The 27,450-nt window shown below is 41.1% G+C and overlaps 1 protein-coding gene across 5 annotated transcripts in view; it reads right to left on the bottom strand.

Moving 5' to 3' along the window:
• PCDH15 (protocadherin related 15) overlaps positions 1-27,450 on the bottom strand; it is a 599,860-nt gene that overhangs the window by 91,190 nt on the left and 481,220 nt on the right. For all 5 annotated transcript variants that reach the window (XM_069863953.1, XM_069863958.1, XM_069863956.1 and 2 more), the window contains one exon: positions 12,305-12,421. In XM_069863953.1, the coding sequence (XP_069720054.1) occupies positions 12,305-12,421 (117 nt within the window). The remainder of the gene's footprint in view (positions 1-12,304; positions 12,422-27,450) is intronic.

Genomic DNA, 27,450 nt, shown 5'->3' with positions numbered 1-27,450 from the left:
GCCTGTGTGCGTATGCACTCCAAATTCCTAAATTAGAAGAGGAATCAGAAGAGGCACTGCCAGAAGGTATAATAGATGAATTTTTCAGATCAGTAACTCAGCATTTTATAATAGAAGTCTGTTTACCTGATTTAACTACTTTAACACTAATTGCCTGAATAAATAACTATACTCGTGAAGAATTAAGTTTCTTAAAGTATCCATTATAATCCACTGATGCCATTCCAGCGGTCACCCTCCAGGGACCTTCAGACTGGTTACCCGCACAGGCTGAGAGGCAGCTGCTCCCAAGTCAAGAGACACGGGTGGGCCTGGGCAGGTTGTGCTGACCTGGGTGATCTATCAAGTCCCAAAAAGCAAAGCTGGCCGTGCTGGCTCTCTCAAATCACCTCCCTGTCCTCTGTAGCTTCTAGAAGGATCGATTCCATGATCTTCCCAGGCACAGAGGTGAAGCCAACAGGTTGGTAGTTCCCAGGGTCCTCCTTTCTACCCTTTTAAAAAAGAGGCTCAACGTTGCCCTTCTTCCAGTCACTGAGGACTTCTGACTGTCAAGCCTTTTGAAATACCACGGAGAGTGGCTTGGCATTCAGCCTCTTCTCAGATGAACTGTACCACTGACTTGGTGGGAAACACTGAATTCTAACAGGCTACTCCCACTCCAAGCAAGTGCCCTTTCATTAAGTACTGATAGTTCTAAATCCACTGCTTTCAGAGACTGAAAGGTGATGTAGCTGCAGTTTACTATTGCAGTGAAGCCAGCATGAATATAAGTGATGTATTAAACAGCTGTAAGAAAAAAACGGGCATCAAAGAAGGGTTTTAAGGCAAAGAAGGTGTTTTTTTCCCACATCGATGTCTGAATAACTCTTTTTCAGCCAATGAAAGTCTGCACTACTGGTTATGCAGACAATTGGGACATTTCACAACATTCCAACTCAGTTATTTGCTAAATATATTTGGGTGCAGATTCAGAGAAGCTCTTAGAAACTTGGGTCCTACCACTGGCATGGTTTCGGTTTCTCAGTGTCTGAGTCTGGACCTCAGACTAAGTTTTGACCTTTACAGTGTATTTATGCAGACAAACTATCGACCCACAGTTCAATCAATAGCAAATTGGTGATTTTCATCCACATTCAATAAAACAGCCTTTTTGTTATTGAGAAAACATTGTCGGTTCCTAACTTGGATGAAAGAGGAAATTTACTTTTGTAAACATCAACAGCGACAGCTACAAAGTGGTTTAAGCTCACTAAATCATATAAAAATTTTGTTGATAGAACAAAAATGCACCGCAAAGCTCAGTCAAAATACATAGTCTAAACTAAAAGCTTTACTGGAGTGGATTTAGCACAGGTATTTTGCATCACGCTAATGCACATCACAGAGCTGTGCAACAGGCTGTCAGCTTCTGCCACATTAACTTCTGATGAGCAGCAGGGCTACTCAATGAATAAACCACACTTCACTGTGAGAAAAGTGACCCTTCAGCAAAGAAGATTTACTTGAATTAAAAATTATAGGTAGCTTGTAAGAATCTAATTGGTGGAATCAACTTTACAGCTGTTAAAAGATCAAGAATACTTAAATCAAATATTAAAAGAGTAAGACAGTGGAGAAGGCAGCCAGGCCACTTCAGCTTTCCTCCCTTGCATGTAAAGGGATCTGAACGGGCTGGATCCATGGGCTGAGACCAATGGGATGAGGTTTAACAAGGCCAAGTGCCGGGTCCTGCACTTGGGGCACAACAACCCTGAGCAGCTACAGACTAGGAGAAGTCTGGCTGGAAACTGCCTGGAGGAGAGGGACCTGGGGGTGTTGGTTGACAGGGACTGACCATGAGCCAGCAGTGGCCCAGGTGGCCAAGAAGGCCAATGGCATCTTGGCTTGGATCAGACACGGCGTGACCAGCAGGGCCAGGGAGGTTCTTCTCCCTCTGGATTCGGCACTGGTGAGACCGCTCCTCCAATCCTGTGTTCAGTTCTGGGCCCCTCACCACAAGAAGGATGTTGAGGCTCTGGAGCGAGTCCAGAGAAGAGCAACGAAGCTGGTGAGGGGGCTGGAGAACAGGCCTTATGAGGAGCGGCTGAGAGAGCTGGGGGTGTTTAGCCTGGAGAAGAGGAGGCTGAGGGGAGACCTCATTGCTCTCTGCAACTACCTGAGAGGAGGTTGTGGAGAGGAGGGAGCTGGGCTCTTCTCCCAAGGGACAGGGGACAGGACGAGAGGGAATGGCCTCAAGCTCCACCAGGGGAGGTTTAGGCTGAACATTAGGAAAAAATTTTTCACAGAAAGGGTCATTGGGCCCTGGCAGAGGCTGCCCAGGTAGGGGGTTGAGTCACCTTCCCTGGAGGGGTTTAAGGCACGGGTGGACGAGGTGCTGAGGGACATGGTTTAGTCATTGATAGTGATGGTTGGACTCGATGATCCGGTGGGTCTTTTCCAACCTGGTGATTCTATGATACTAAAGAGAGCGAGATATCCACAGAGCTTCTGGGGAGGCCCCCACAGCTGCTGCTCCGTAACTGCTGAGCCCTCCCAGGAAATCCAGTCCAGGAAGGGTTTATCAGCCAGTACTGTGCCCCAGTGATTAGTGAAGGAATCTATGAGAGACCCCGTTAATAGTTAAAAGCACTTTACAAGACCACATACACTACAGAGTACAAATCCTTGATAACATGAGAAATTTCAGAGATCATCACATAACAGAGGTGATTATACAACTTTCCCCCTGGCACTCTCTGATTTAGTCATTTTTCCTTCAACATTATAATTAAGAGGAAATTACCTGCTGAAATCCACTCTATTTGTTCTCAGTGTAATGGTCCTCACATTTGCTCGGAAGACTAAAACCTATCATCATCATTAAACCTGCACACACTAGGTAATTTTCTATTAAATAAACAAAAGTCTCATCAGGTTATTGTTCCTGATATGACTATCAAGTACACTTTTCTCCTGTCATTTCTGAAAATAACAAAACAGGGATTTATTTTTTATTTACGACATTTTGGCACAGATGTAATTAGAAAAATCTCCAGAGATATTTCCCAGAGAAATCCATTTAGAAGCAAGTTTTAATTATCTCAAATATTAATCATCTTTCTCCTCTGTTCTAAATTAATTTAGAGGCATTCCTGTGTCCTAGAGCAAAACTCGAATACAGCAGATAATATTCTCAAATAAAGATCAGAGCAAGGATTGTACTTGTCAGGAACCATGTTCTTTCTCTCAAACCAAAGTTTTCCCGTGAGTTCAAAACTAACGTGAAACTTAGACCTAAGGCTCATACAGCTTCAACTATTTATATTATTGCTCCATAATTCCTTAAGCTTCCATTTGCTCTGGGGAAATGACATTCATTTGTGACACAGCTGATGGGTCTGAAGAAGTCCCCAATCCTTCTGTTGGAGGATGGGGCTGCAGACGGAGGCCTTGGGCAAGGAGGCTGTGCAGGGGCACGGCTGCGCTGCCAAGATAACTCTCAACCAGGCACAGACAGGCTGGGGGGGAATTGCAATGCAACAAAGCCAAGAAATGCACTGAGAAGGGAAAAACAACAACTTCTTCTGTGTGTTTCCATGTATATTCCTGAAAGCAATTCAGAAAGAAGCTAGGAATCACTGCTCTCTCTATTCAAATGTGAACCCAGAATGATCCAGCCTGGGAAAGAACAGGAAAAAACAACATTTCACTTTCATTTACAGTCTATTTGTGAAGATCCCAGATATGCAAAGGTCAATGACTTGGATTTTACCCCTAAGTACTGGTGTGGAACAGTGGAATCATGAACGCAGCCTTATTTACCAAGCCCCTTTGTACTCAATGCCACTCTGCCTGAAGTCAGAAAACTTCTGAGGAACTCTACAGAAAATGTGAAACCGGTAAGGTGTTTAATAAATTAATTATCTCCATCTATAGAGTTCAACCCAAATCTGAATTGATTTGCATTATGAAGAGTTCACTAAGGCAGGTTTTGTAAAGCCAATTCCGTGAAAAAATGGAAAGTAATGCTAAAAATAAAGCTTACAGATGGCTGCTCATGTTAATCCTCAGAGTTAAATAACCAATAAATATGGACCAGACCACAGAGTTGCAGAATGATTTTGGTGGGTCTTATACCAGCTATGGGTTGCAAATGGTGCACTAATACATACTCCCCCTGAATTAATTTATATAAACTCTAGAATATGATGTATTCTATTCTTTAGGATGCAATTCAACAAGAAGACCTGAAATTTTGGATTACCATATCTGGAAAATCTGAATTATTAACTATAACAAGCTAAACACAAAAAGAACAAACGTTGACAGCCATGAGATAAAATTACGTTAAGAACTCATTGAACCTGCAGTATGTTTCCCACACACAAATCTCCAGCAGACACTATGAAGTCCAACTGTAATAGTTTTTAAAAGAACAAGTCCAGGAGTGCATGCATTGCAGTTCATCTCCAATTAAATATCTGTTAGCATCTTAGTTTTAGCAGGTGCCTGTAAAACAATAAGGACAATTACTCTCAATTTGACAAAAGGGCTCTATTGAACAAAAACCTTACAAGGTGTTACGAGACTGGATAAACCATTAAAATGGATGCGCTAGAGCTGTGGAAGCTAGCTGCTCATTAAAATTAGCATTCTGCATCTGTTTCTATTGACATTTCAAATCAACAAAATCGGAATATGCAGGGGAATTGCCCACAGAACAAATATTTCAGCTCTCACAGTGATAAACAGTACAGAAAAAGGCACATGCAGGAAAAGCAAACACCTCAAGTTATATCAGTCCCAGGAATATTCGCCTCCTGATAAGCAAAGCAAACAAACTTAGCATCTATCAAATAGCTCGTATTGCTCTCCTTCTAAAATATTTGGAGGGTTAAGAGCTCTGAGAACACAATCGTAACCATCTGGCATCTTTCATCACCACACCACTTCAATAAAGTATAAACTGTTCACATGGAAGAAAACTCCTCTTCTGCTCTCTGAGGATGGTTTCAGGTGTCCCTGAATAACAGAGGTCTGTGTGCAGCCATCTGTGCAGACCTGCTGAACATAATCACATGTAGCTCCCGGCAAAAAAGTAACCGCCGCGCAAATCCCTCCACGTGCAACTGTCTCAATTAAACTACAGATCTCTAAACTTTGCTTCATAACAGGAAATAAACTAGGGTTAAAGCTCTTGTCACCCAAACCTGCCCAGTCTTGAGACTGATGGAGTTTCATAGAATCATAGATTCACCAGGTTGGAAGAGACCCACCGGATCATCTAAAGTTTCACTACAAACCACTGGTTTGCTGTGCATCTGGGTTGATCACACCACAGAGTCACAAGAATCCTTTTACCCCTAAAGTAACTGTCCCTGTCGTTCAAATTCAGACTACATATTAGTTTCTGTAGGAAACAAAGATACCATGCCGTTTTCTTTTTTTTAATCGCCACATACAATATGGGTTAGCAGTTACTTTAACTGAAATCGTAGAGTCATTTAGGTCAGAAAAGACCTTTAAGATCATGGAGTCCAACCCTTAACCTAACACTGCCAGGCTCACTACTAAACCACGTCCCCAGGCACCACATTTACACATCTTTTAAACACCTCCAGGGATGGTGACTCCACCACTTCCCTGGGCAGCCTGTTCCAGCATTTGACAACTCCACAGCTACAAAGAATCACCTGTTGACCTAAAGGATAGATGGCAATGGGTACTGGCTGGGGATACTACAGACTGTGCTGACAAAATCTGCAAGTGTTGGTGAGAAAGTCAGACACTGATTTCATCCAGGTTTTTGGGACTCCATGGAACCTCATCCTGTAAAGACTTGAAAATACTTCTGAGAGAAAAGCTTCTTATGGCTCATCTTCAGAGTGCTGGGTGTCACTACAGAGCTCGTAGCACATACAGAAGAGCAACCTTCAAATTTTGGCATCATCTACCAGGTGCAGATACTTGAGAGCAGGTTCCCACACACAACTTGTACACATACAGTGACTGCTGCACTTACCCTAATTCCTCCTGGTTCCCTTGGCCCGCGTTAGTTGCTTTCTGCTTAGTACTTTCTTACCCTTTACCTGTAGCATGTCTGGAATTAGACGCAACCTCTGCTGGGAAAGACAGGGTCAGCAACTACAGGATGTACTAAGTAATTTGAAAAGTCAGATACCACATATCTGTTTTAAAACTGCAGAAAAAAAATACCGTGGATTGTTCCAGTAGACCAAAGGACAATACGTTGATTTACAATATTCCTTAAAACACAGGTAAAAAAAAAATTCACCAGATTTCAGTTACCACAATGGAAATTCAAATTAGGGTGTTATTAACAAATGTAAAAGTAACTTTTGAAACACAATTTATATTCTCAATCGCAGCTAAAAAATGAATTAGGGCAGGCAAGGGTGGGGAGGGAAGGGGAAGCTGGTAAGAACCTAAAGTGGTATTTGCTCTAGACAGCCCTTTAAATTGTGCTCTCACCTTTAGGGAAAAACAGTGGTTTCAAATCCTAATTGACATTTCACTGAGGATCTGAAGGAATAACTAGCAGAGACCTCTTACACCTTCAGGCCAAGGTTCTTCTGACCTCTTTGAAATCCACAGGTCAAAACAAAACTGTAAAAAAATACTTACTTGGGAGCATTTGAATCATGCATAGATAGTTTTTTATTTGAATTAATAACTGTTAATAATAACCAGAAATCAATGGATTTTTTTTTTCCGTTGCAATCAAACCAATCCTCTTATTAACAGCTGTATTACCATGATGGATTAATATTTTAGGCAACAGGGTTGTATTGCTAAATTAAGAAAATGATACATCTTGCTCCTGACTCAGTCATTCTTCTGTTCACATGTATACACACTCATACAAGTAAGAAACATTGAGCTGCAGATGATTCACTGCATGGAGATTCCACGGGGGAAGCTTTTTCAAGGGAGGCAACAAGACAAGCTTTAATGTACATCTCCAATAAATTAATCAAATCCTACTTCTTTTAAGAGTAAACCTGAAAATCCTATGCCACAAGTCTCTTCAAGCCTCTCCTCTTTCACCTATGTCACTTTTTGTGTTCGAGCCAACCGCAGTGACCATTTAATCCTTTAATTTATACTTTGATTCGTCCTTCAGAAGTCAAAACCCACAGATGAGTGGTCTCTCAGAAACATCGGCGAGTGAACACTTTCACAGTCAAAAAGTAACAAAGTAGGTAAAATACCTGCAACCTTTGTTGTGGATGATGATTTATGAAGGTTGACTTCACCGACCTGAAATCTTTTGCTAGCACTTCTATACCTGCTGTCACCTTTGCTGTTGATGGACTAGGAGGAACGACAGGGCAACGCCACAATAGTCCCAGTCCAGCAGCAGAAAGGAAGAACTGAATAAGAATGCTGCCTATGGGGTGAAATGGAAAGCCAAACTCCACTGATGCTATTCAACACCTCCTTCCTATCCCAAATCTGCTCTTCTACTGTTGGAACATTCAAATTTGCCTTATCCGCAGAGAAATCATATGCAGGTGCCGAGCATTTCAATGTGGATTCTCATAGCACCCATGTTAATTTGACAATGCAGAGCAAAGTTGGGATTTGCTGAAGACAGAGGGCCATCTCTGAAGAGCTGATTAGCTTTCAAAAAGCTTTTATTGCAAATGATGAATGAAATCTAGCATGACTTCTACACTGGGCCAAGTTTAGTGCTGATGGGAACAACCAACATTACTAATAAAATGATAACAGAAAAATTCAAGCTTGGATATGTCAAATTAGTTACAGTCTTATTTAAGATCTGTCTTGATAATCAGCTGTATTTTAAGGTCACATTTATTTTCTTAATAGATATATATTTCTTCTCTCAAACTGATGAAATAGATGTATTAGAACTGTGTAAAATAATATTCCACCAGGCTACAAAACCCCAAGCAAATGACTAAAATATTGATGACAATAACTAATAATGTTCTTTTCTTTAAGGCAAGTTTAGAGGAAGATATTCTTGCTGAACAGAGAACACGTTGTGTGTTTTTAAAAACAATTTCTGGTGAACTCATATCAAATACTCTGTGACACCGCTTGATGTCAAAGTCAGCTCCAAATAAATACAATTTGCCAGCAGCACAAAACATCTAAACAGGCTGGCTCAGTCAGAAAAAGAAACAAAGCCATTTATGCCTGGTTTTCTCTATCATCTTTTTTATTGTAGAAGTAGAAACTATTGGCCATTAGGTTGAAATAAAATATAAACTTTCAAAAACGTTTTTAAAAGCTTTCCTCCATAGTTGGCTAACTTTTATGGCTATTGTATTCATTAAATGGCTAAGAGGAGCTTCACTTTTAAGTCTTCATAAAAATCAAAGAATGCAAGAGTTGATTTCAAAGAACATTATCTTAACACTACTGCCATATGCACTTATGACTGTTAATAAAGAGGATCCTACATTCAGTGATTTTGATCTCTCCCTCATGCACGTGCATCGATTTCTCCACAGAAGTAGAAGCAACCCCCACATCTCTCAAATATAAAACACTCAAAACCATATAAAAGGAATGCATATAAGTACATGAGGAAATCATAAGAAAGGAATCCGGGGGACACTTTAGCCAGGTTTTTATCCTGCCATTCTCATACCGCTGTTATTACCCACTGTACAAAACAGCACGCAAGCTTAACCACGTCTCTGCATTTATCTGTTCAAGTGATAGTGACAGAAACGTGAAAGGAGAGAGTTTCGATGAGTTTGGGTTTTTTTTTTTTTAAATGAAAACCTGAAATAACTTTGCATTAGGAAATGATCATGCCACAGGACTAAGGATTGTTACAAATATGCTTTAATTAGTTTCTGAAACCTTTTGTTTCCTCCAGTAGCTCAGTCATATCTAAATCACATTAAACCCAGGGATTATAAAATGGAGCTTATATTGCAATGGGCAAATGCTTTATTAAGACCAAAATATCACGTTGTAGGGCAGCAGATTTAAATAAATGCTGCACAAAAAAACCCCCACCAAGTTAAAAAGTGATTCGTTACCACCAACAAGTACATACTTTTTTCCTACCCTTACTAACCCATTTATGTCAAAATTTCCATGGAATAGAAATTCACCCTCTTGCCCAGCTTCATAGATCCTTAGCATCATTTTTTTCAGGCTTTTCTCAAAGATCAGTACAACAAACTTGCTAGGATCAAACATGTACTGGTGCAAGGTGCAGAGACAGCTTCATAGGACTGTGACTAATGAACTAAATATTTTAGATTTCTACTTCTGGCAATCAAAAAAAATCACAGTTTCAACAGTCCTGCATAGCCAGTTTTCCCCACTCTCCTTGGGCAGATCACTCTGAAGCAACTCTACTTGTGATATGGGTAGAGTGTTTTGGTTTGATTTACTTGCTGCTAACTGCTGACGATGAGAGCTTTTGGAAGGAAATGGTGTTCTCTCCCTCCCAGGTTCCCAAGTCATTCCTAGGCAGAGCAACAGAGAAACTTCTCCAGCTAAGCAGCATCTGTTGAACTCCCTGAAATGCTGAATACAATTCAGATTAATTTATGTGAAGGCAAAGTTTACTGATTTGGAGGAAGGACTCCAGTAGTGCTGTGTTGTACTCAGGAGGAAATGCTAGAAAAACAAGATAACACTTTTGTGCAAGAAGAGCGTAAACAACCTTTTCAGGCTTCTAATGCCACCCAGAAACTTCGCCCACTTTGACCTCTGTTTCCATTCTGTAGTTGCCATGTTATTGTGCCTAACACACTAAAGAGTGAGTTACTCAAGAAACGCAACAGCAGAAGTCATTCACAGAGTAGAATCAGATAGTCTTAACTCAATTTTAAAAATGTTTTCCAGGAAATAATCATGAGATCTGAGCAATCAAGGCTACTTGGCTTCACTATTTTGAACAGTGATGATCATGGAAACCTAGGCCTGGTGTGTCCCAGGGTACAGTAGAGGTGGTCAGACAAAAGCACTACACTGGCACAGAGCAAAACAAGGTAGTGGGAGCAAGAGTGTAGGTAAGTCACAAAAATATGAAGGCTTAGGAAGCCCTCTGAAGGCCTATAGCAGCAAATTCTTTATTTTAGACTTCTACAATGCTTTTAACGATACATTCCCTTGCCTAGGCCTAGTGGTTCAAGTCCAGAAAAGGACCAGATGATGCTGGTACAAGCCTGGTTAACCTTGCAAGTCCCCGATGTTCACAGGTGCTGCAGCTTGTAACCTTTATAGCAACTTATCACAGAATCATAGCATCATTAAGGTTGGAAAAGACATCCAAGATCATCAAGTCCAACTGTCAGCCCACCACCACCATGCCTACTGAACTATGTCCCCAAACGCAGTGCCATGTCTACACGTTTTTTGAACCCCTCCAGGGATGGTGACTCCACTGCTTCCCTAGGCAGCCTGTTTCAATGCTTTGCCATTCTTTCAGTGAAGAATTTTTTCCTAATATCCATTCTAAACCTTCCCTGACATAACTGGAGGCCACTTCCTCTCATCCTACCGCTAATGACTTGGGAGAAGAGATAGAATCATAAAGTTTTGAAAAAAACCTCTAGGTCATCAAAGTCCAGCCATCAAACTTCGTGGTTTGGGAGACTTCCACACACCTGCAGATAAGCCTCATGTTTGTCAGGAACTCTGGACAGGTTCTTTTAAGATATTTTACATGGAAACAGAGCCAAAGGATGAATCCTTCAGTCAGTGGAGGGAAGGCAGCCTACGCCTTTATCCCATGGAAAGGCTTAGCAAGATGAATAGAACAAGATGCAAAGAAAGGAGAGCAGGCACCACTACTACATCATCTTTCTCCTGCTGCACGCTAAAAGCTATAAGTGCACCCAGCTGTGTCTTTGAAGGACAGCGTAGGTGGCTGCCATGAAAATAATGGTCCTAGGGATACATTTTTAAAAGCAGCTCTAAAGCAAGATGCTAAAAAATCCCATGCATATGCTGATCAGTCTAATTCATACATGTGATGACTATTTTGCTTTTAATTAAGTAGATTTGTTTACTGGTTGGAAATCTATTCTAATGTTCCTGTGCTCTGTGGAAGGAGCTTAACACACACCTTGGGCCCCATTCTGCAAGTACAGCACTCAAAATCAGGCATAAACATTTCTTACTCTCACCTTCAAACTGTTCAAGATTAACCATTAAGGCACAATTCTCCATTTCTTTCATTTACTGCTCAAATAATATTTATGTCCTTGGCTGCTGCATTCTTTAAATACTCTGTAGCAATATCAATTGATAACTACTGCTATTCATTACCTACTGATGGTACTATTATCTTTCACATACTGTAAACAAACAGTAATCCAGATCTTCAACTGTTAGAATCTGTCTTAAATGCCTCCTTGTTCAGTAATACTCCACTGACATGTATCACCTGCAGGGAATTTCCTTACCTTTGTGTGTTAGGACTTTTTAAAAGGAGATGGCAAGACTTTCCCTACACAAGCATTGCTTTAGCATTTCTGTCCTTGGATAGTAAATAAATTACCGTGTAGCATATTTAGCTAAGCTGCAGTTCATTTGTGTCAAAGCACTGCCATCAGCTTTTAATGTGCATGGCACATTCTCTCTGAACTCTCCTCTCTGTGGATTATTCTCCTTAATATGCCAAACACTAACAATTAAAAATTAAACCTGGTCGGCAGAACATCTTTGGCTTTTATTGTCCTCAGTGTATCATCTGGTCACCAATGTTCATCAACCTCTGATTACAAAAATTGATATTACCCTTCAGAATAGCTAACAAGTCAGAAATATGTGCCCAGTTCTGCCAATCAAATACCTCACCAGGGAAGAGCACAGAAATAAATTCTATCCCTAACGAAGGTGGGCTCTGCTTAAACACTGCACATGCAGCAGGGTTGGCTGGGAATCTGTACCATTCCACGTGACCCTGGGATGTCTCAGCCTGAAGATGCACGATGACTGTGAAATCAAGAAAGTCACAACCTTACAAAGCTGTTTTGTTTCCTCTTTAAGCTGCAGAACTGTTCCAAAGACAGGCACTGCTTCCCTTCCCACCTATTCTTCATATTCATTGACACTGTGAAGTCGGATAAATAGCTTTCCAAAACCCTTCCTGACAGGAAGGAGCACTATCAGCTTTAGGAACAATCACTGTAAAGGCAGCCTCTGTCCAGAACGACAAAGGACAGGCTGATATAAAAAATGTATGAGTTACTGCTCTACAAAACTCATAATCACCTTTGTTGCTGAGAGAGTTAGGTCACTTATAAGGGTTAAAGATTTTTCCCTCCTGGTTGCAGAGTATTATTAGAACATTTTTGCTTACCGGAGGATCTTGATCCTCAGCTGAAACGGTAGTGATAACGGTGCCCTTGACTGCATCAGGAGCAACCATTCCCCTGTAGAGCTTTTTGCTAAATACTGGAGAGTAATCGTTCATATCCTGCAAAACATAATTAAGAGTTTAGTTCTGGAGTTTAAATGAAATTAGAGACACATTCACAATTGTTTTTTTCAAACTCCACCCGATCACTCCTTCCTCATCAGGAGGCCTATTTGCCATTCACAGTCTCTCCTGGCTCTCAATTCCATTACTGCTGTGCAAAACCAGCACACAAAGCAAAGGTGCCAGACTTTCAAAAATAATATCCACATGAGACAGATCAACAGAAGGAAAATACAGTCTCACAAGTAAACAATGCAGAGCTTTCCATGAGACCTGCTTCTCGAGCAGTGGGCCCCAACATGGCATTGTTCTTTTCCTAAAATGAAAGAGCTGCTGCTGCTTGACAGGGTTTGTTACCTCTAGTGTGCAAAAACTGAACAGAAAATATAACACCAGATTAGTATCAATACCTTGTGAGAGCTTCGGATGGTGTTCTTTAGGCTGATGTGTACATTATCAAGAAGAAGCTACAAAGGCTTGAGTTAAGCCCGAATTCACAGAATCACAGTATCACAGAATCCCTAGGTTGGAAAAGACCTTCAAGATCATCGAGTCCAACTGTACCTGTTACTAAATCACATTCCTAAGCATCTCATCTATCTGTCTTCTAAATACCTCCAGGGATGGTGACTCCATCACCTCCCTGGGCAGCCTCTACCAATGCCTGAGAACCCTTTCAGTGAAGAAGCTCTTCCTGATGTCCAATCTGAACCCCCCCGGTGCAGTTTGAGGCCATTCCCTCTTGTCCTATCACCTGTCACTAGGGCGAAGAGACCAACACCCACCTCTCCACAACCTCTTTTCAGGCAGTTGGTAGACAATGCTAAGGTCTTCCCTCAGCCTCCTCCTCTCAAGACTCATTCTCCAAGCTGGCACTAAGGTAGATGTAGCAGTTGGATGCACATGGCTCTCCATGACTTGGTGCCCCACGTATCAGGAGCCATGAAAATCAGAAGCCATTTAGACACTCAACCAGCATCACAGGTTATCACAGAGGCATTCATTCTGACTGTCGTGAGTAGCCAGAAAAATATCTTTTATCAAAATTCTCTCACACAGAGCTCCAGAAAATTGATCTGTACATTCCTTTAAAAACATTAAGTGCACATCTGTAAAACACAATATTTATTCTACTAATAGAAGTGATTTCTAGTTGATTTTTTTTTTCTGGAAAGCCACCTCCCTAGCTTGAATTCTATTGAGAACAGATTGATTAATTTTTATATGCTACTGTTCCCATTGTTTTGCACATATGGATAACACAGATTAAATTTGCTGGTTTCTTTTCAGAATAAATAAGAAGTGTCATCTACCTTCAGCACACAAAATCGTCTGTACTGATCCACAAATGCAGAGCAGATTTTTTTAGTCCTTAAAGAAGAAAATGTGTCTGAGCTGTGGAAGAATATGGGTATTACCTCTTAGGTAATTCACATAAACACAGCTGCTCAAAGCACATACAGCGATGCCTCTACCTGCTGTCACAGCTCTTCATGCTCCAAATGCAACGTGCTGGTACTGACTAGCACGTTGTATTACACAGTCACTTAAAGGATTCAACCATACCACATTAGAGAAAAATAAAGTATAAAATATATAAATGTGACTGTCACTAATCCCCTTAGTAAAAGCCTGAATAATTAATGCATTTTATTCTGTTGAAAGCTCCACAATTTGAGATTTCAAGGCACTGGAAATGCTTTTTCTCTGACTTCCAGATCTTCTAAGAGACAACTGGATCATCAAAAAGGGACTAGAAGGCAATTCAAACTAGGTGAGCATTACAATGAAAACATTTTGGAAAAGCATTCAAATGCAAACAGATTAGCATTTTTGCATGAAATTACAAGCATGGAATCTCATAATTTCAATTTCTTGACCTGTTTGCTAGAAAAAAATTTACATCATCTGAGAATTTAACACCCAGGACTGTTTTCTATCAACAACCTTGTTTCTCACTACTCTTTGAAGTGAGATTGTGCTTGTAAAACAAGCTACCCTTCCTTCCGTTTTGCTCCCAGAAGCTCCATTGTGGAGCAATAGATTGCTTTACCAAAGAAACCAACAACATGCAGCTATCGCGCATTGCGCATCCCTGGGGAGGGATTTTTTACAAGGGCATGGAGTGATAGAATGAGGGAAAGTGGCTTTAAATTGGAGTAGGGGAAGATTTAGGCTAGACATTAGGAAGAAATTCTTCACCATGGGGATGGTGAGACACTGGAACAGATTGCCCAGGGAAGTTGTGGTGCTTCTGCCTGGAAGGAGTTCAAAGTCACGCTGGATGGGGCCTTGAGCAGCCCGATCTAGTGGCAGGTGTCTTTGCCCATGGCAGGGGGTTGGAACTGGGTGGGCTTTAAGGTCCCTTCCAATCCAAAGCATTCTATGATTCTCAATCCACAGCCATACCTGGTCTTTTTTCCTTGGCAGAGCAACAAGAGATCACTCTGCTGTTTGCTCACTGCAGAGTGGGGAGAATCACCCTGTGATGTTTTTGTTATCTTTTCAATAGCTTTTTGTGACCTCAGTGCCTGAAAATCTGTGACTTAAGGTATTGGAAAGTGTAATCCTGTTTAAAGATAATACACTATATCCTCTGCTATGGAAAATGACTAAGTCATCCTACTTAATGCACTTATTTTTCAAGATACACGGATCAGTACAAAATACACAGGAATACAAAACAAAGCGTGAAGTAGGAGAGAAAACCTCTGCCTCTCTACCTTATCTTTTCTCCAAGACAAGCTTCATACAAGACTGTGTCTTATAAACCTTAGCCGAGCTGAGTGAACAGGTAGAAAATGCTTCAGTCATAGCGAGACAGAACATCTCCACGTGCTTTTCTTCCTGGCTCATCTCTCCATGAATCCTAAAGTAGCCACTAATTTTGTACAGTAGAGTTCACGCTTAAATGTTTCCACTTTCATGAAAACAGAAGTTCTCCATAAGAATCACCACAGATCATTTCATTATGCAGCTGCAGTAAGTGCACTTCAGAGACACCAAGACTGTCATTACTGGTGACCACGTCCCATGCACTCAGCACAAATGCCTACGATGAAGAACTGCTAGGAGAGTGGGGTTTTTTTCAGCCAGAAGGTTCACATGGAAAACATGCAGAAGGCATAGAAATGGGCTTTTTTTTTTTATTTGAAATTACTCCTCTGAGCAATTCCAAATAGAGTAAATAGAGATTTTGTTAGAGACGTGTTGGAGACATGAATATATTATCATCTCCTTCAACTGGTATAATTTTTCTTTACATATTATAGCACTTCAAAGTACTAAAAGAGTCACAAAAAGAAATATTGATTTTCTGGCAAAAAGCACCACTATGAAGGATGGAATATGGTCTAGATCTGATTTTCTTAGAGCACAGGAAAAAAAGCACACTCTGTATTTTCTGTGAATAGTTCAAGAGATCATGGCCATGATCCACTCTATCCCCTCCAAAATCGGTGCCCCTGTAGCCAAGGTCCCCAATTCCACTTTCTTCATCAAAGCGTACTTAACAGTGAGTAGTGTTCAGCATTCCCTGACAGAAGCAGAGAAAGTGTTTTAGGTTTTCATCACAGAGAGTGTTTGGGCAGGAAGATAACATTTAGAAAAAATACTGGAGATTGAAGACAGACAGACTTGGTTTTGCACAATGAAATAATTGAAGATGACTTATACCTGATGGTTTCTTCTTCAAGCACCACCAAACCTGACTTTGCATGGAAGTGGATGCAGCACGTGAGAGCAATCCCTAACCACAGGCTGGGGACAGAGTAGCAACCTTCCACCAAGTGGTAGTAAGAAGTAGCGTAAACACCTTTTATAACTGGGGCACAGTCCTACACATGCCCTTGTGCCCAAACAGCAGCATCTTACAACTGTTCGGAGTTCATTGCTCCCGTTGCATAAACCCAGGCTGCTATTACCTATCAGACACACACAAAAAAATGTAAATGGAAAATACGGGTAATAAATTTTCTGTGCAACTCACTTCAAAATACTTGGCCTGTGTATTTTGACTTAAGGTGATAGCAGCCACATATTTATATATAAATACAAACTGGCCTTTGTGTCACTGCTCTTCTAGCTACAGATTTGTTATATTTTTATACATCTTTATTCACAAAGCAGAGTAAGTGTCAAAGCATAAAGCCCACAAAGCCTTCTCCCTGTCATGGATGCCCTTTATCTACCACTTTTTGCCTGGCTTTGTCTCACATTGCTCACACTGGGCAGCACATAAAGGCAGAACAGGACACTTCCTTACATCTTCCCCTTGCACAAAGGTTAAGAATCAAGCACAAAGGAGGCACAATATGAGAGAGATGCTCAAATGTTATTGTTCTTGAGGATCCACATTAATACCTTCAAGAGTAAATCAAATATTCACCCGTCTACAAAGATTATGAAAATGCTGAAAAAAGCATCGGTGAACTAAGTCAACTTGGAATGCCAATGAGGGGAAACAAAGCATGGGGGAGGAAAGGCATTAAGGAGAAAATCAATATCTAATTTAAAAATCATTAAGATAGTCACTAGCTGCAATGCACTAATACTAAACTAGGTGCTCCTAGACAGGTGATGACCGCTGATGTGGGAGGGTAAAACACAACTAGAGCAGAAGAATACCTGCTATACAGCGTTCCCCACATAAAATTAACTTGTAAACTTAAATGGACTTCAGAGACGTTAATATATTTTTGATTAATGAGGACACCAAGAGATGTTTAATGCTTGTACTCCACTAAGTTAAGAATAGAGGGATTTAATATGTGAGTGAAGTAGTACTTTCTTCCTTTTTACTCATTAATCTGGGAAACACAGAAAGTGGATTCAAATGCCTGCCTGCTTCTGCACACCATCACTGCCCCTTAACTTCACCTGAAGTGCATGCAGCTCAGGGTGCCTCACGCGTGCAGCACAGCACGGACAGCACAGAGGCTACTTAGCTCGGCCAAGTTGATATCTCCTGGGTCCTGGAGTCACCAACCCAGCAGTCCCAGTGTTCCTCTCTGGCTTTGCAGTGGATCCTGCAGATCCACCTCCCACAGGATCGAGTTGTATGTATGAAAATAGAATCCCACACTTCCAAAACATAACCTCAGCAGCAAAGCCTGGGAAGGTCAACGCAGCAGGAGTTGCCCTGGCAGTTCCAGGATATTTGGAAAATCCTGCCTGAAGGAATGAGCTGGGTATACAGCACCTTCCTGCTGGTGTGACGAGCATAGGATGTGGCCCCTTCTCACTCTAGTGAAGTACAACTGCAGCCCAGGACTGTCACCATGTTCTAATTAATACAATACAACTTGGCAATGAGTGACAGATTTCTCTGATCTGAAGATTACCACTAACCTAAAGACTTTCTAAAGAAATATTTTTGAAAATGCGTTTTGGTAGAAAACTTTTTTGCACGAGAAAAATAAAGGGTAAAATCTTAAGTTAATTTTCCGTCAGCTATCTCCACAAAACCCAAAGCAACTCCAGAGGACACTCCAATATATGTGATACATAAGTTTATGTGTATGCACTTATATTTATGTATGCATATTTATATCTGTCTTGGACATAATAGTTTTTGCAGGTGCCCTTTTATCCTCTGCAGGGAACTCTGTTACTGCACTGGAAAAGCAGCTGCCTTCAGCCTGCAGCGCACTAGAGGGCAGCCCTGCCAAATCGGAGGGACAACTTGCCTTCCCCACCACCCATAACAAACAACAGGCTTCACCCCCTCCCAATTTCCTTCTCATGAAAATAAGGTTTCACTTTTTTACATTTAGTCATCTGGATTTTTGCAATTTTTGAGCTTATAAAATCTACCTGATTTTTTAATTCCTTTTTTTTTTTTGTAATATGTGATCTAATTATGATCAAGTATTGCCTATTTATTAAAACAGCTCTAATTCTATGGTACAAGAATGTAATTATTAATGTGCTGAACGGTTTCAGATGGACAAATTCCTGTCAAAGAATATCAAAATCATAGATCGTGTTGATTTATCTAGAGCACTGGGAGAATCACAACGCTCAGGAGATTTTTATCATTATCAGCACAGCATGTGCGTAGAGTGGCCTATCTGGGAAGGCTGCATTACAAATGTAGCTTGCACAAAGCTTCCCTTTCTTCTTGCTTCTGTCCCAAACTGCTAAGCAGAAAGCATCTTACTATAACAATTCTAAAAGTCTATGAGAAAATGGTTTACTTGCCTGTTTCTGATCGGCTGAAAAAAAATAAGTTTGTTAGCTTCCTGAACATTACATTTTCTTGGTTTGCAAATAGTTTCATAAAAGTGCATTCCTGTGTTTTTATGACCACTTCAGGACTGTGATTTTTTGATTATACCTGCTAATGCCAAGTTGTCTAGTTAACTATCTGAGTGGAAATCAACATTCCTTTGCTATAAAAAACAGCATGACTGAACAGCGTTAGAGTTAATAAAAGCATATTAGGCATTTAGAGTTCCTTTTGCAGCCTGCTGGCTTTTATCACAGGTGCAATAAATGGGAAAACAACAATGTAGTTTTGAAGTGATCCTTCCTTCTGCAACTGTAAAATGTGCATCATATAACCACAGAAAAGAAGAAAGTAAAAAGGTTTACTTCAAAGCATAACATATGTCACATACTGGAATTTTCAAACCTTCTCAAATCTTTTTCTACAACTGCAAAGACATATCCGTAATTTTCTGCTGTCATTTGTTTTGAACATCTGCCGCTGAAGTCTATGTGCACATTACCAGAGCTGGTGGCTTCCCATCTGAGCCGCCTCCAAGTGTTTAATAATCCCCTACTGTTTGGGGACTTCCAAGAGCACGTTTAACATTCCTCTACCAGATCTGTGAAACTCTCTTCTGCAGAAAGCTAAAGGGTGTTTTGGTATCACTGTACTTGAAAATCATTACTTCTCTTATGCATTCTTTAACCACAGAAAGATGTCAATCAATACCTTATTTAAAAAAAAAACAAAACAACAAACAACCCCAAGTTATTTTATCACTAAATAAGAAGAATAAAAAAAAAACCCTATAGGCCACAAGACAATATGTCCCTAAGAACATCCACAGCCCTTAACAGCCTGAACTCACCTGATGTAGCTCCCCCAGCAGCCTGCCCCCCTGCAGCCCAGCTGGAGCCCCCCGAGAACCTCGGCCCCTCTTGCCCCACGTCCTCGCTGTGCCCGGGGCTGCAGTGGAGCCTGCGGCTCTGCCCTCACAGGGACTGTGCCCAGTCCACCTCAGCTCAGCTGGATCACCTCAGCTCCCAGCTCACCCCGCCGCCTGCAGCAGCCTCACTCCACCGCTCTCTCGCCATAAATTCCCATCTCTTCATCCTTTGACTACCAGTTCATGAAAAAAAAAGAGAAGTGGCAAGTGAACCCTTTGTAACGAGCACTCGCAGGTCTTTGACCTCTGCCACAAGGCTATATCTTGCCCTCTATAAAAACATTTTCTGGGCCCAAGTAAGCAAATGCTTTCATTTCTATGCAACTATGCTTTGCGATGGGTTCCTGAAGCTTTGCTTTGCTTTACATGAAATGCCAAGCACAGGTTATCACTAAGCAGAAACTCCTCCAGCACGGTGCTCGCTGGTGTTCGCACAGGATGAGACCTTTTCTGTCACCATCACGTTTCAGCTATAGCATCTCTAAGTGCTGTACTTTCTCACATTCTCTTTGCCGGCCCTCAGTTCTTTCTGTAATTTCTCAATTGCTGCAAACCCTCATTTGATTGTATTTCTATTATTAAATTTAGTAAGCTTCCAAAGCCTTTCAATATAATGCTAATCAACCTTATTCAAAAAAGTATAGAAGTACAAATTCAGTATGAAATAGTAAAAAGCATATGCTTTCATGTCATGGTGATCTGAAATTACATCACAGTCTAAAAATAAGTTTTAAAGTTCTTCTGAAACAAATTTCCTGAATTTGGAGTCACAGACTCAGTACTGAAACAACTGAAGATTTAAGCTGTGTCTTCAGAAAACCATTCTTTCACAGGTGAATTTATTTTTCTGAAAGGAAATAAAAATGTTATTCAACTATAGTCCCTTCACTTCTTCCCTCAAATATCTACCACGCCATGTACAGCAACAGATCTCTACTTTGAGCCAAATGTTGAGATATAAATACACACACACATGTGCGTATGTATATATTTATATTTCACCCACGTGTGTCAACCTCTTTGTTAGAAAGAAAGATCTGTTCTTTCACTAAGCAGACACTCTTGCAAGCTGAGAGGACACGTTATTCTCCAGGCATTAACAACCACAAACAGTCCCCTGAAGAACTACTGTAGGCAGTTAAAATACTGTCTAGAACCAGGACAATAACCAGGATCTTAAGATTTCAAGCAAGATCCCATCCTTCAGCCAAAAGGCTGGTATAATTAACTAATATGATTGATTTCTTGTAATTTATCCAGATAATACTGCGGAGTGGTTCTCAGCAACAGGGTATTACACACCCAGGTATATCTCGCCTTTCAAATTGATTGGAAAGGGATTAGAAGCAAGTGACTGTACAGCGGCATAAAATCATTGCGGTAAAATTCTTTTTAAGATATTTCCAATTTTGTTTTCTCTGTAATTCACAGTGTCATTTCATCACTCAGTTTCTGTAATTTATAAGAAGGAGGTGATCACAGAACAATCTGTACTTCCTAATGTATGTGATAAAAGTAATGGGGAAAAAAGCTTTAAAACCATTTCTTTTACAAATGCAATAGCAAGTTAATTTTATTATCTTTAATCATATAGGTGATGGAAGACTGTTGTGATTATTTCCACTTCAAATTGCTTATTGAAAAGATTGCCTTCAAAGTTTTGACTTGTGAAAAATGCAGCCTGTAGGGCTTTGAGGGAAGTGAACTCATTATAAGGCATCATATAGAAATACCTCGTTTCACCAGCTACTGGGGCATCAGGAACTTGAAGTCCCTTCCCGTTCCCAATATAATCTCTTGGCCTTTTATATAAACACCCACCACCCTCAAAGGTATTCTCCTTTAAGGTTCATGCATCTCGCCAGTACACTCATCCCCTGAGATACCTCTCGAGATAAGTCTGCAAGGACAACTTTATTTGTGATCCTACATTTCGATTTCCTAAGGTATACTTTCAATTTTATATTTATATTATGTCCTCTGAAGTAAGCCTCTACCTGAAAACTATTCCTAGGTATGCCACAAGTATTTGAAATTTCTTTTAGATATTAGTCTATATAATAGGTATTACTTATTAGATATTAGTCTTTAGCAACTAATTGAGAAGGACTGAGGTTAGAGAATTACGCAATGTCGAGCAACTTTGAGCAAGTTCAAAACCTGTGTGATGATGTTGACAAGATAATATGAAAAACTCTAGGAAGTGGCACTTGGAATTTTGTCTTTAATTGGGTGCAGTGCTTCTTTATATAGGGTTGTTTCAAGCTATACAAAACAGAGGTTGTTAACGTGGTAATAATCGCCTCTTTTTCAGATTTAGTGCTCAGCAAGCCCTAAAGTAGCTCATAATATAAATGAAGGGACAATATTCATAGTGGAATATATGAGCTAATAAATGACTAGCAGATGATTGAACATATAAATTGAGGTTGAAAAGGAAAGATCTGTTTACTGGCATCCTAGTGAAGCACCATGCTTGTTATTTCATTAATGCCACTAGAAAAAGAGATAAATAAGCAGTTACATTTTGGAGGCGATACAGCTAATTTTCTCAACCCTCATGTACATTATGTGCTGCTGCCGTGCTGGACAACCCTTTATTCTTTAAATGGGAAACATTTTTCATTACATGCTAGAAAGGATTAACTTAATGGATGTAAATTTATTGGAAAACATAACATAGATTTTATTTTGGAAATACTAGAAACTGATGATGTGTTTCACCTTAACTGATTCACTGATGTCTTTCTTATTCCATGTATCCTTCATCGCCTGTATAATTTCTGGCAGAAAATCTTTGTTATTATTGTAATTAAATCTCACCACAACATGAAATCCCTACCATAATGAAGGAATGATGCATTTCTGCTCACTAGAAACGAGGCTTGAGCGTATTTTTAGTAAATACCTGCAGGAAGAAAGCAGCGGCAGCTACACATATGCACGGCTATTTAATCATCTGACAGAGGGAAATTTGAACCACAACGTTCTCTCCTCTCCCTAATGATAACCTGTGGATCTTTCTTCTCTCACTCTCCCCTAGTGATTATTTAGGCATTTAACAAAGTCTAAAGCCCAGCAGTCCCCAGCACTCTGCAGCAGTACAGTCAACATGCTCTGTGAGAGTAGAAGGTCCTGCTATAACATTTTATTCCAACTGTCTCAGACGCTGGGTTGCTGCATACTTTCTCCATCACATCTGTATTTGATAGAATCATAGAATCATAGAATAACCAGGTTGGAAGAGACCCATGGATCATGGAGTCCAACCATTCCTATCAAACACTAAACCATGACCCTTAGCACCTCGTCCACCCCCACCCGTGCCTTAAACACCTCCAGGGAAGGTGACGCAACTGCCTCCCTGGGCAGCCTGTTCCTTTGCTTTACTGTTGGCTCTGATTGTTTTGGTTGAGAGCGTGATCCATCTAACTACTTCTTCAAATCCTCTCACCCTAGGAAAGCAAGCAAGTTATAATTCTTCTTGTTCTGATTCAAGGTTTAGGTTGTTAGAGAAACAAAGGGAACCTTCTTGTCTAAGCAGACAAGAGCTCCTCACTGCTTTAGGACAAGCTCATGCAATTTGCTTCCAATTTGAATACGAAGGACTGCAAGAAAGGTCCTGTTGATGAAAGACCATTCAGAGCAGCCAGGCCAGAGATAAGGATTTGACTATTAGACATCTTTGGATGGTTGGTTTGTTTCTTTTACACAAAGTTCCCAAGGACGTAAAGACCTAGCATAGTAATTGTGAAGGATCCAAATCCAGTCCCCTCTGACCTTCCAGTACCAGAAGGAGCTACAAGAAAGCTGGGGAGGGACTGTTCACAAAGGCTTGGAGTGGTAGGACTAGGGACAATGGGTATAAACTGGAACCGGGCAGATCTAGACATAAGGAAGAATTTCCTTACTATAAGAGTAGTGGTGAGGCCCTGGCCCAGGTTGCCCAGGGAAGCTGTGGCTGCCCCATCTCTGGAGGTGTTCAAAGCCAGGTTGGATGGGCCTTGGGCACCTGATCCAGTGGGAGGTGTCCCTGCCCGTGGCAGGGGGGGTGGAACTGGATGATCTTTAAGGTTCCTCCCAACCCAAACTATTCTATAGTTCTATGATTCTAAATACCAAACAACACATATAATGCATAGTCTAAGGCTTATGATGTCTTCTAACTTCTCCATGGCATATTTCTCTTGAAAAATTAGTCTGACAGTTGCAATTTGTGGACTCTCTGATGATAGCAACAGGTTTATTGATGTTCATGGGTATAGTCGGTTTTACTAAACCTGAAAATTCATTGTATAATGTTGATTGGAGTCCACTGGAATTAAGGCGTGGTAGGAATCACATAAAATATTTGCTTGGTAGTCTTGTAATATGACATTGCTAGAAACATATAGATCCGGTTTTATTTATTTTTGTTGCTCTACCACTTTGAATCATCAGCCAGAGATAATGGCTTCATTACACTGCCTACTCTACTTGAAAAATTAGGAAGAAAAAAAATAATCCCAGAACATAGAAGGAGGAGGAAAAAAGCAATTATAACAAACTAGAAAGATACATGAGGTAATACAAAAATAATGCTGGCAATAACAATAGGAGGAGATCAGAGCATAAAATATACAAGTACTTTGCAGGCCCCACGATACAGAAATTCTTAAAATATTTATGTAGGAGCACATTACTCGTTCAACACCAATATAAACTAGAAAAAGGTTAGTCCTGTTTCTGTTAAGCAGCACAATTACTGTAGTAATTGTTTCCAAATGCTAAATCCTAATAAGCAGCACACTATTAGAACAGTAATGATTTCGCTTCTTCCAATACTAGGAAGCATTTATATTTTGAGGGGATGCTTGTGCATACTGCAATATGCACTACAGGCACTCTTAGCAAACAATTCAGCCCTCTAAGACACTGAGTGAATGCAAATCTTCGCTGTTCTTATGGCAATAGAAAGCATGCCTCGACGGTGCCATAGCACTGAAAAATTGCATGAAAATTGTTTCTTGGAGTTGCTAATGTTTTTACCACTTAAGCTACATTTTCAAGACTGATAAATTTTTATATGTCTAACCTGTATAATTATATATACATTAAAACAACCCAGACAAAACAGTAAGTTTTGTCTTCTTGAATACAGAACAGATTACAATCATCAATTATTTGGAATGAACATGTGTGCAATCTCCCATGCATCCCAAGACGAGAGGACTCATTACTACTTTCAGGTGAAAGTGAAAAGCTATTCAAGCAGTGAGAGGAATCCGAGAACTGGGGAAACAAGAAAAAAATTGCAGTCTGTTTGAGATGGTTTGCATCTTTGTGGCAAGAAGAAATCAATGCCCTTTATACTCCTCCTCCTTGGTAATACTAGAAAAGATGCAACAAATCATGAACTCACCTTTGGCTTTCTTTGAACAGTCATTAGATATCCAAACCACCTGAAGGGCCATTTGGCTGCAGCAGACCAATACTGTATTTCAATACCGACACGCAGGTAACAGATTAAGTTATTTTTTTCTGCAGTCAGTACTCTGCTATCTAATCTGTGTTTCTATCAAGTTCAGGGAAGGTTAATACAAACTATTTGTAACTTGTCATGCCGAAGGCTGAAAGTGAGAGTCTAAAGAACGTCACCGCATGGATCCACCCTTCTCCTAGCCACAACAATCAGTGTGATTATGGGTATATTACACTGCTGCTCACTCAGGTTTATGTCACCTAAACAATACATGACACCATCAGATGCTGTCCACAGATGTTTAACAGAATCCTACCACACAATAAAAATTGCAGCACTTTTGGTTTAAAGATGAACTGTGAAAAATGACAAATGCTAACAGAGCAGCATAAGCCCAAAAGAACATGGAGACCTCTGTAATACAAAGTATTCCGACGATTATAGGGACTGAATCCCTATTGGTTACATGATTTGCCTGTTTAGACACACTATTGCCTTAATGCTCGCTTCTGGTCGTCTCTAGCTTGATTCTGCATTATTAAAGACTGCGGTCTGCACAACTGTTATGTTAGGGCCTACAGTGTGTCTGCACGTAGTTTATCTCCTGTCAGGGGTCCCAAACACTGTATTAGAATAATTGTTCAACACCTTCTTCTAAAGAGACTGCCCAGGAAGTGGTGGAGTCACCATCCCTGGAGGTATTTAAAGATGTGAGGATGTGGTATTTAGTGACATGGTTTAGTGGTGGACTTGGCAGCATTAGGTTTATGGTCAGACTCAACTATCTTAAAGGCCTTTTCCAACCTAAAAGATTCACTGATTCTATAAATGAAGTGGAAGCACATTGCTTATCAAGAACGGACACGTGGAATTCCTGGTCCCAGAGCAGGAGGTTGAGTGGGAGAGAAGAATTCCTCCCACTCCACAGCAGAGAGATGTACATCCCCATGCAGGAGCACCCTGCCCCTGAACACAGGCTCTGATTTAGAATCATAGAATCACAAAATCATAGAATAACCAGGTTGAAAAAGACCCACCGGATCATCGAGTCCAACCATTCCCATCAAACACTACACCATGCCCCTTAGCACCTCACCCACCCGTGCCTTAAACCCCTCCAGGGAAAGTGACTCAACCACCTCCCTGGGCAGCCTCTGCCAGTGCCCAATGACCCTTTCTGTGAAAAGTTTTTTCCTAATGTCCAGCCTAAATCTCCCCTGGTAGAGCTTGAGGCCATTTCCTCTTCTCCTGTCCCCTGTCCCTTGGGAGAAGAGCCCAGCTCCCTCCTCTCCACAACCTCCTCTCAGGGAGTTGTAGAGAGCAATGAGGTCTCCCCTCAGCCTCCTCTTCTCCAGGCTAAACACCCCCAGCTCTCTCAGCCGTTCCTCATAAGGCCTGTTCTCCAGCCCCCTCACCAGCTTTGTTGCTCTTCTCTGGACTCACTCCAGAGCCTCAACATCCTTCTTGTGGTGAGGGGCCCAGAACTGAACACAGTATTCGAGGAGCGGTCTCACCAGTGCCGAGTCCACAGGGAGGAGAACCTCCCTGGCCCTGCTTGCTACGCCGTGTGTGATCCAAGCCAAGATGCCATTGGCCTTCTTGGCCACCTGGGCCACTGCTGGCTCACGTTCAGTCGCTGTCAACCAACACCCCCAGGTCCCTCTCCTCCAGGCAGCTTTCTAGACAGACTTCTCCTAGTCTGTAGCAATGACCAATGGTCTGAGAGAAATTGTGAGTTTTAGGACCCCTTCAATTCCCTGTGCAGATATCTTAATCGGTCAACAAAAAATTATAAATTAGTCCAATGAAACTGTGAACATGCTGTTCAGGAGTTACTGATGTTGCTATACCCTAAAGCAGCAGATCAGACCATGGCTGAGATTGCAGAGGAATAGAAGCCTGGATTAGACTCGATTGCGTATGGAACTCTGGACTGCTACACACCGCATGTCATTTATGCCATTGTGCACCTAGGGCTGGAATCAGTGCAATTGTAACCATCCTCAATGAGTTGCTGAACAGAAATCCCTCTGGTAGTTGAACAGGATGTGCTGCCGCTAGCCCTGTGCAAGGTGCGCGTTGCCGCTGTCCTGAAGGGAATTTTAGTGCCCTGCCCTCCTTGTGCTGTTCAGAACTTTCCACCTCCAGCAAAGGCAAGTCAGCTCTCCCCGTTCAGAACTAGGCAGAACACGAGTTTATTCCACTAAGAACAAACTCAATGCTTTTCTTACTCCCATATTTCTTTTCACAATTGAGGTCAGCTCTTTCCCTTGGTTTTACTTGGTTTCCAGCACTCTACACCTTGAATCAACCATTCAAGATGTCCTCTTGTGGCTCCTTCTCACCTCATACAAGGACAGCACAAGCCTCTGATTTCAACTTCTACCTTCTCCTCTCTGTCCCTCCTC

Source organism: Phaenicophaeus curvirostris, chromosome 9, assembly GCF_032191515.1.
Source record: "Phaenicophaeus curvirostris isolate KB17595 chromosome 9, BPBGC_Pcur_1.0, whole genome shotgun sequence".
NCBI classification, from domain to species: Eukaryota; Metazoa; Chordata; class Aves; order Cuculiformes; family Cuculidae; genus Phaenicophaeus; species Phaenicophaeus curvirostris.
The sequence above is the reverse complement of the archived record's forward strand: the minus strand, read 5'-3'. Positions and strand labels throughout refer to the sequence as shown.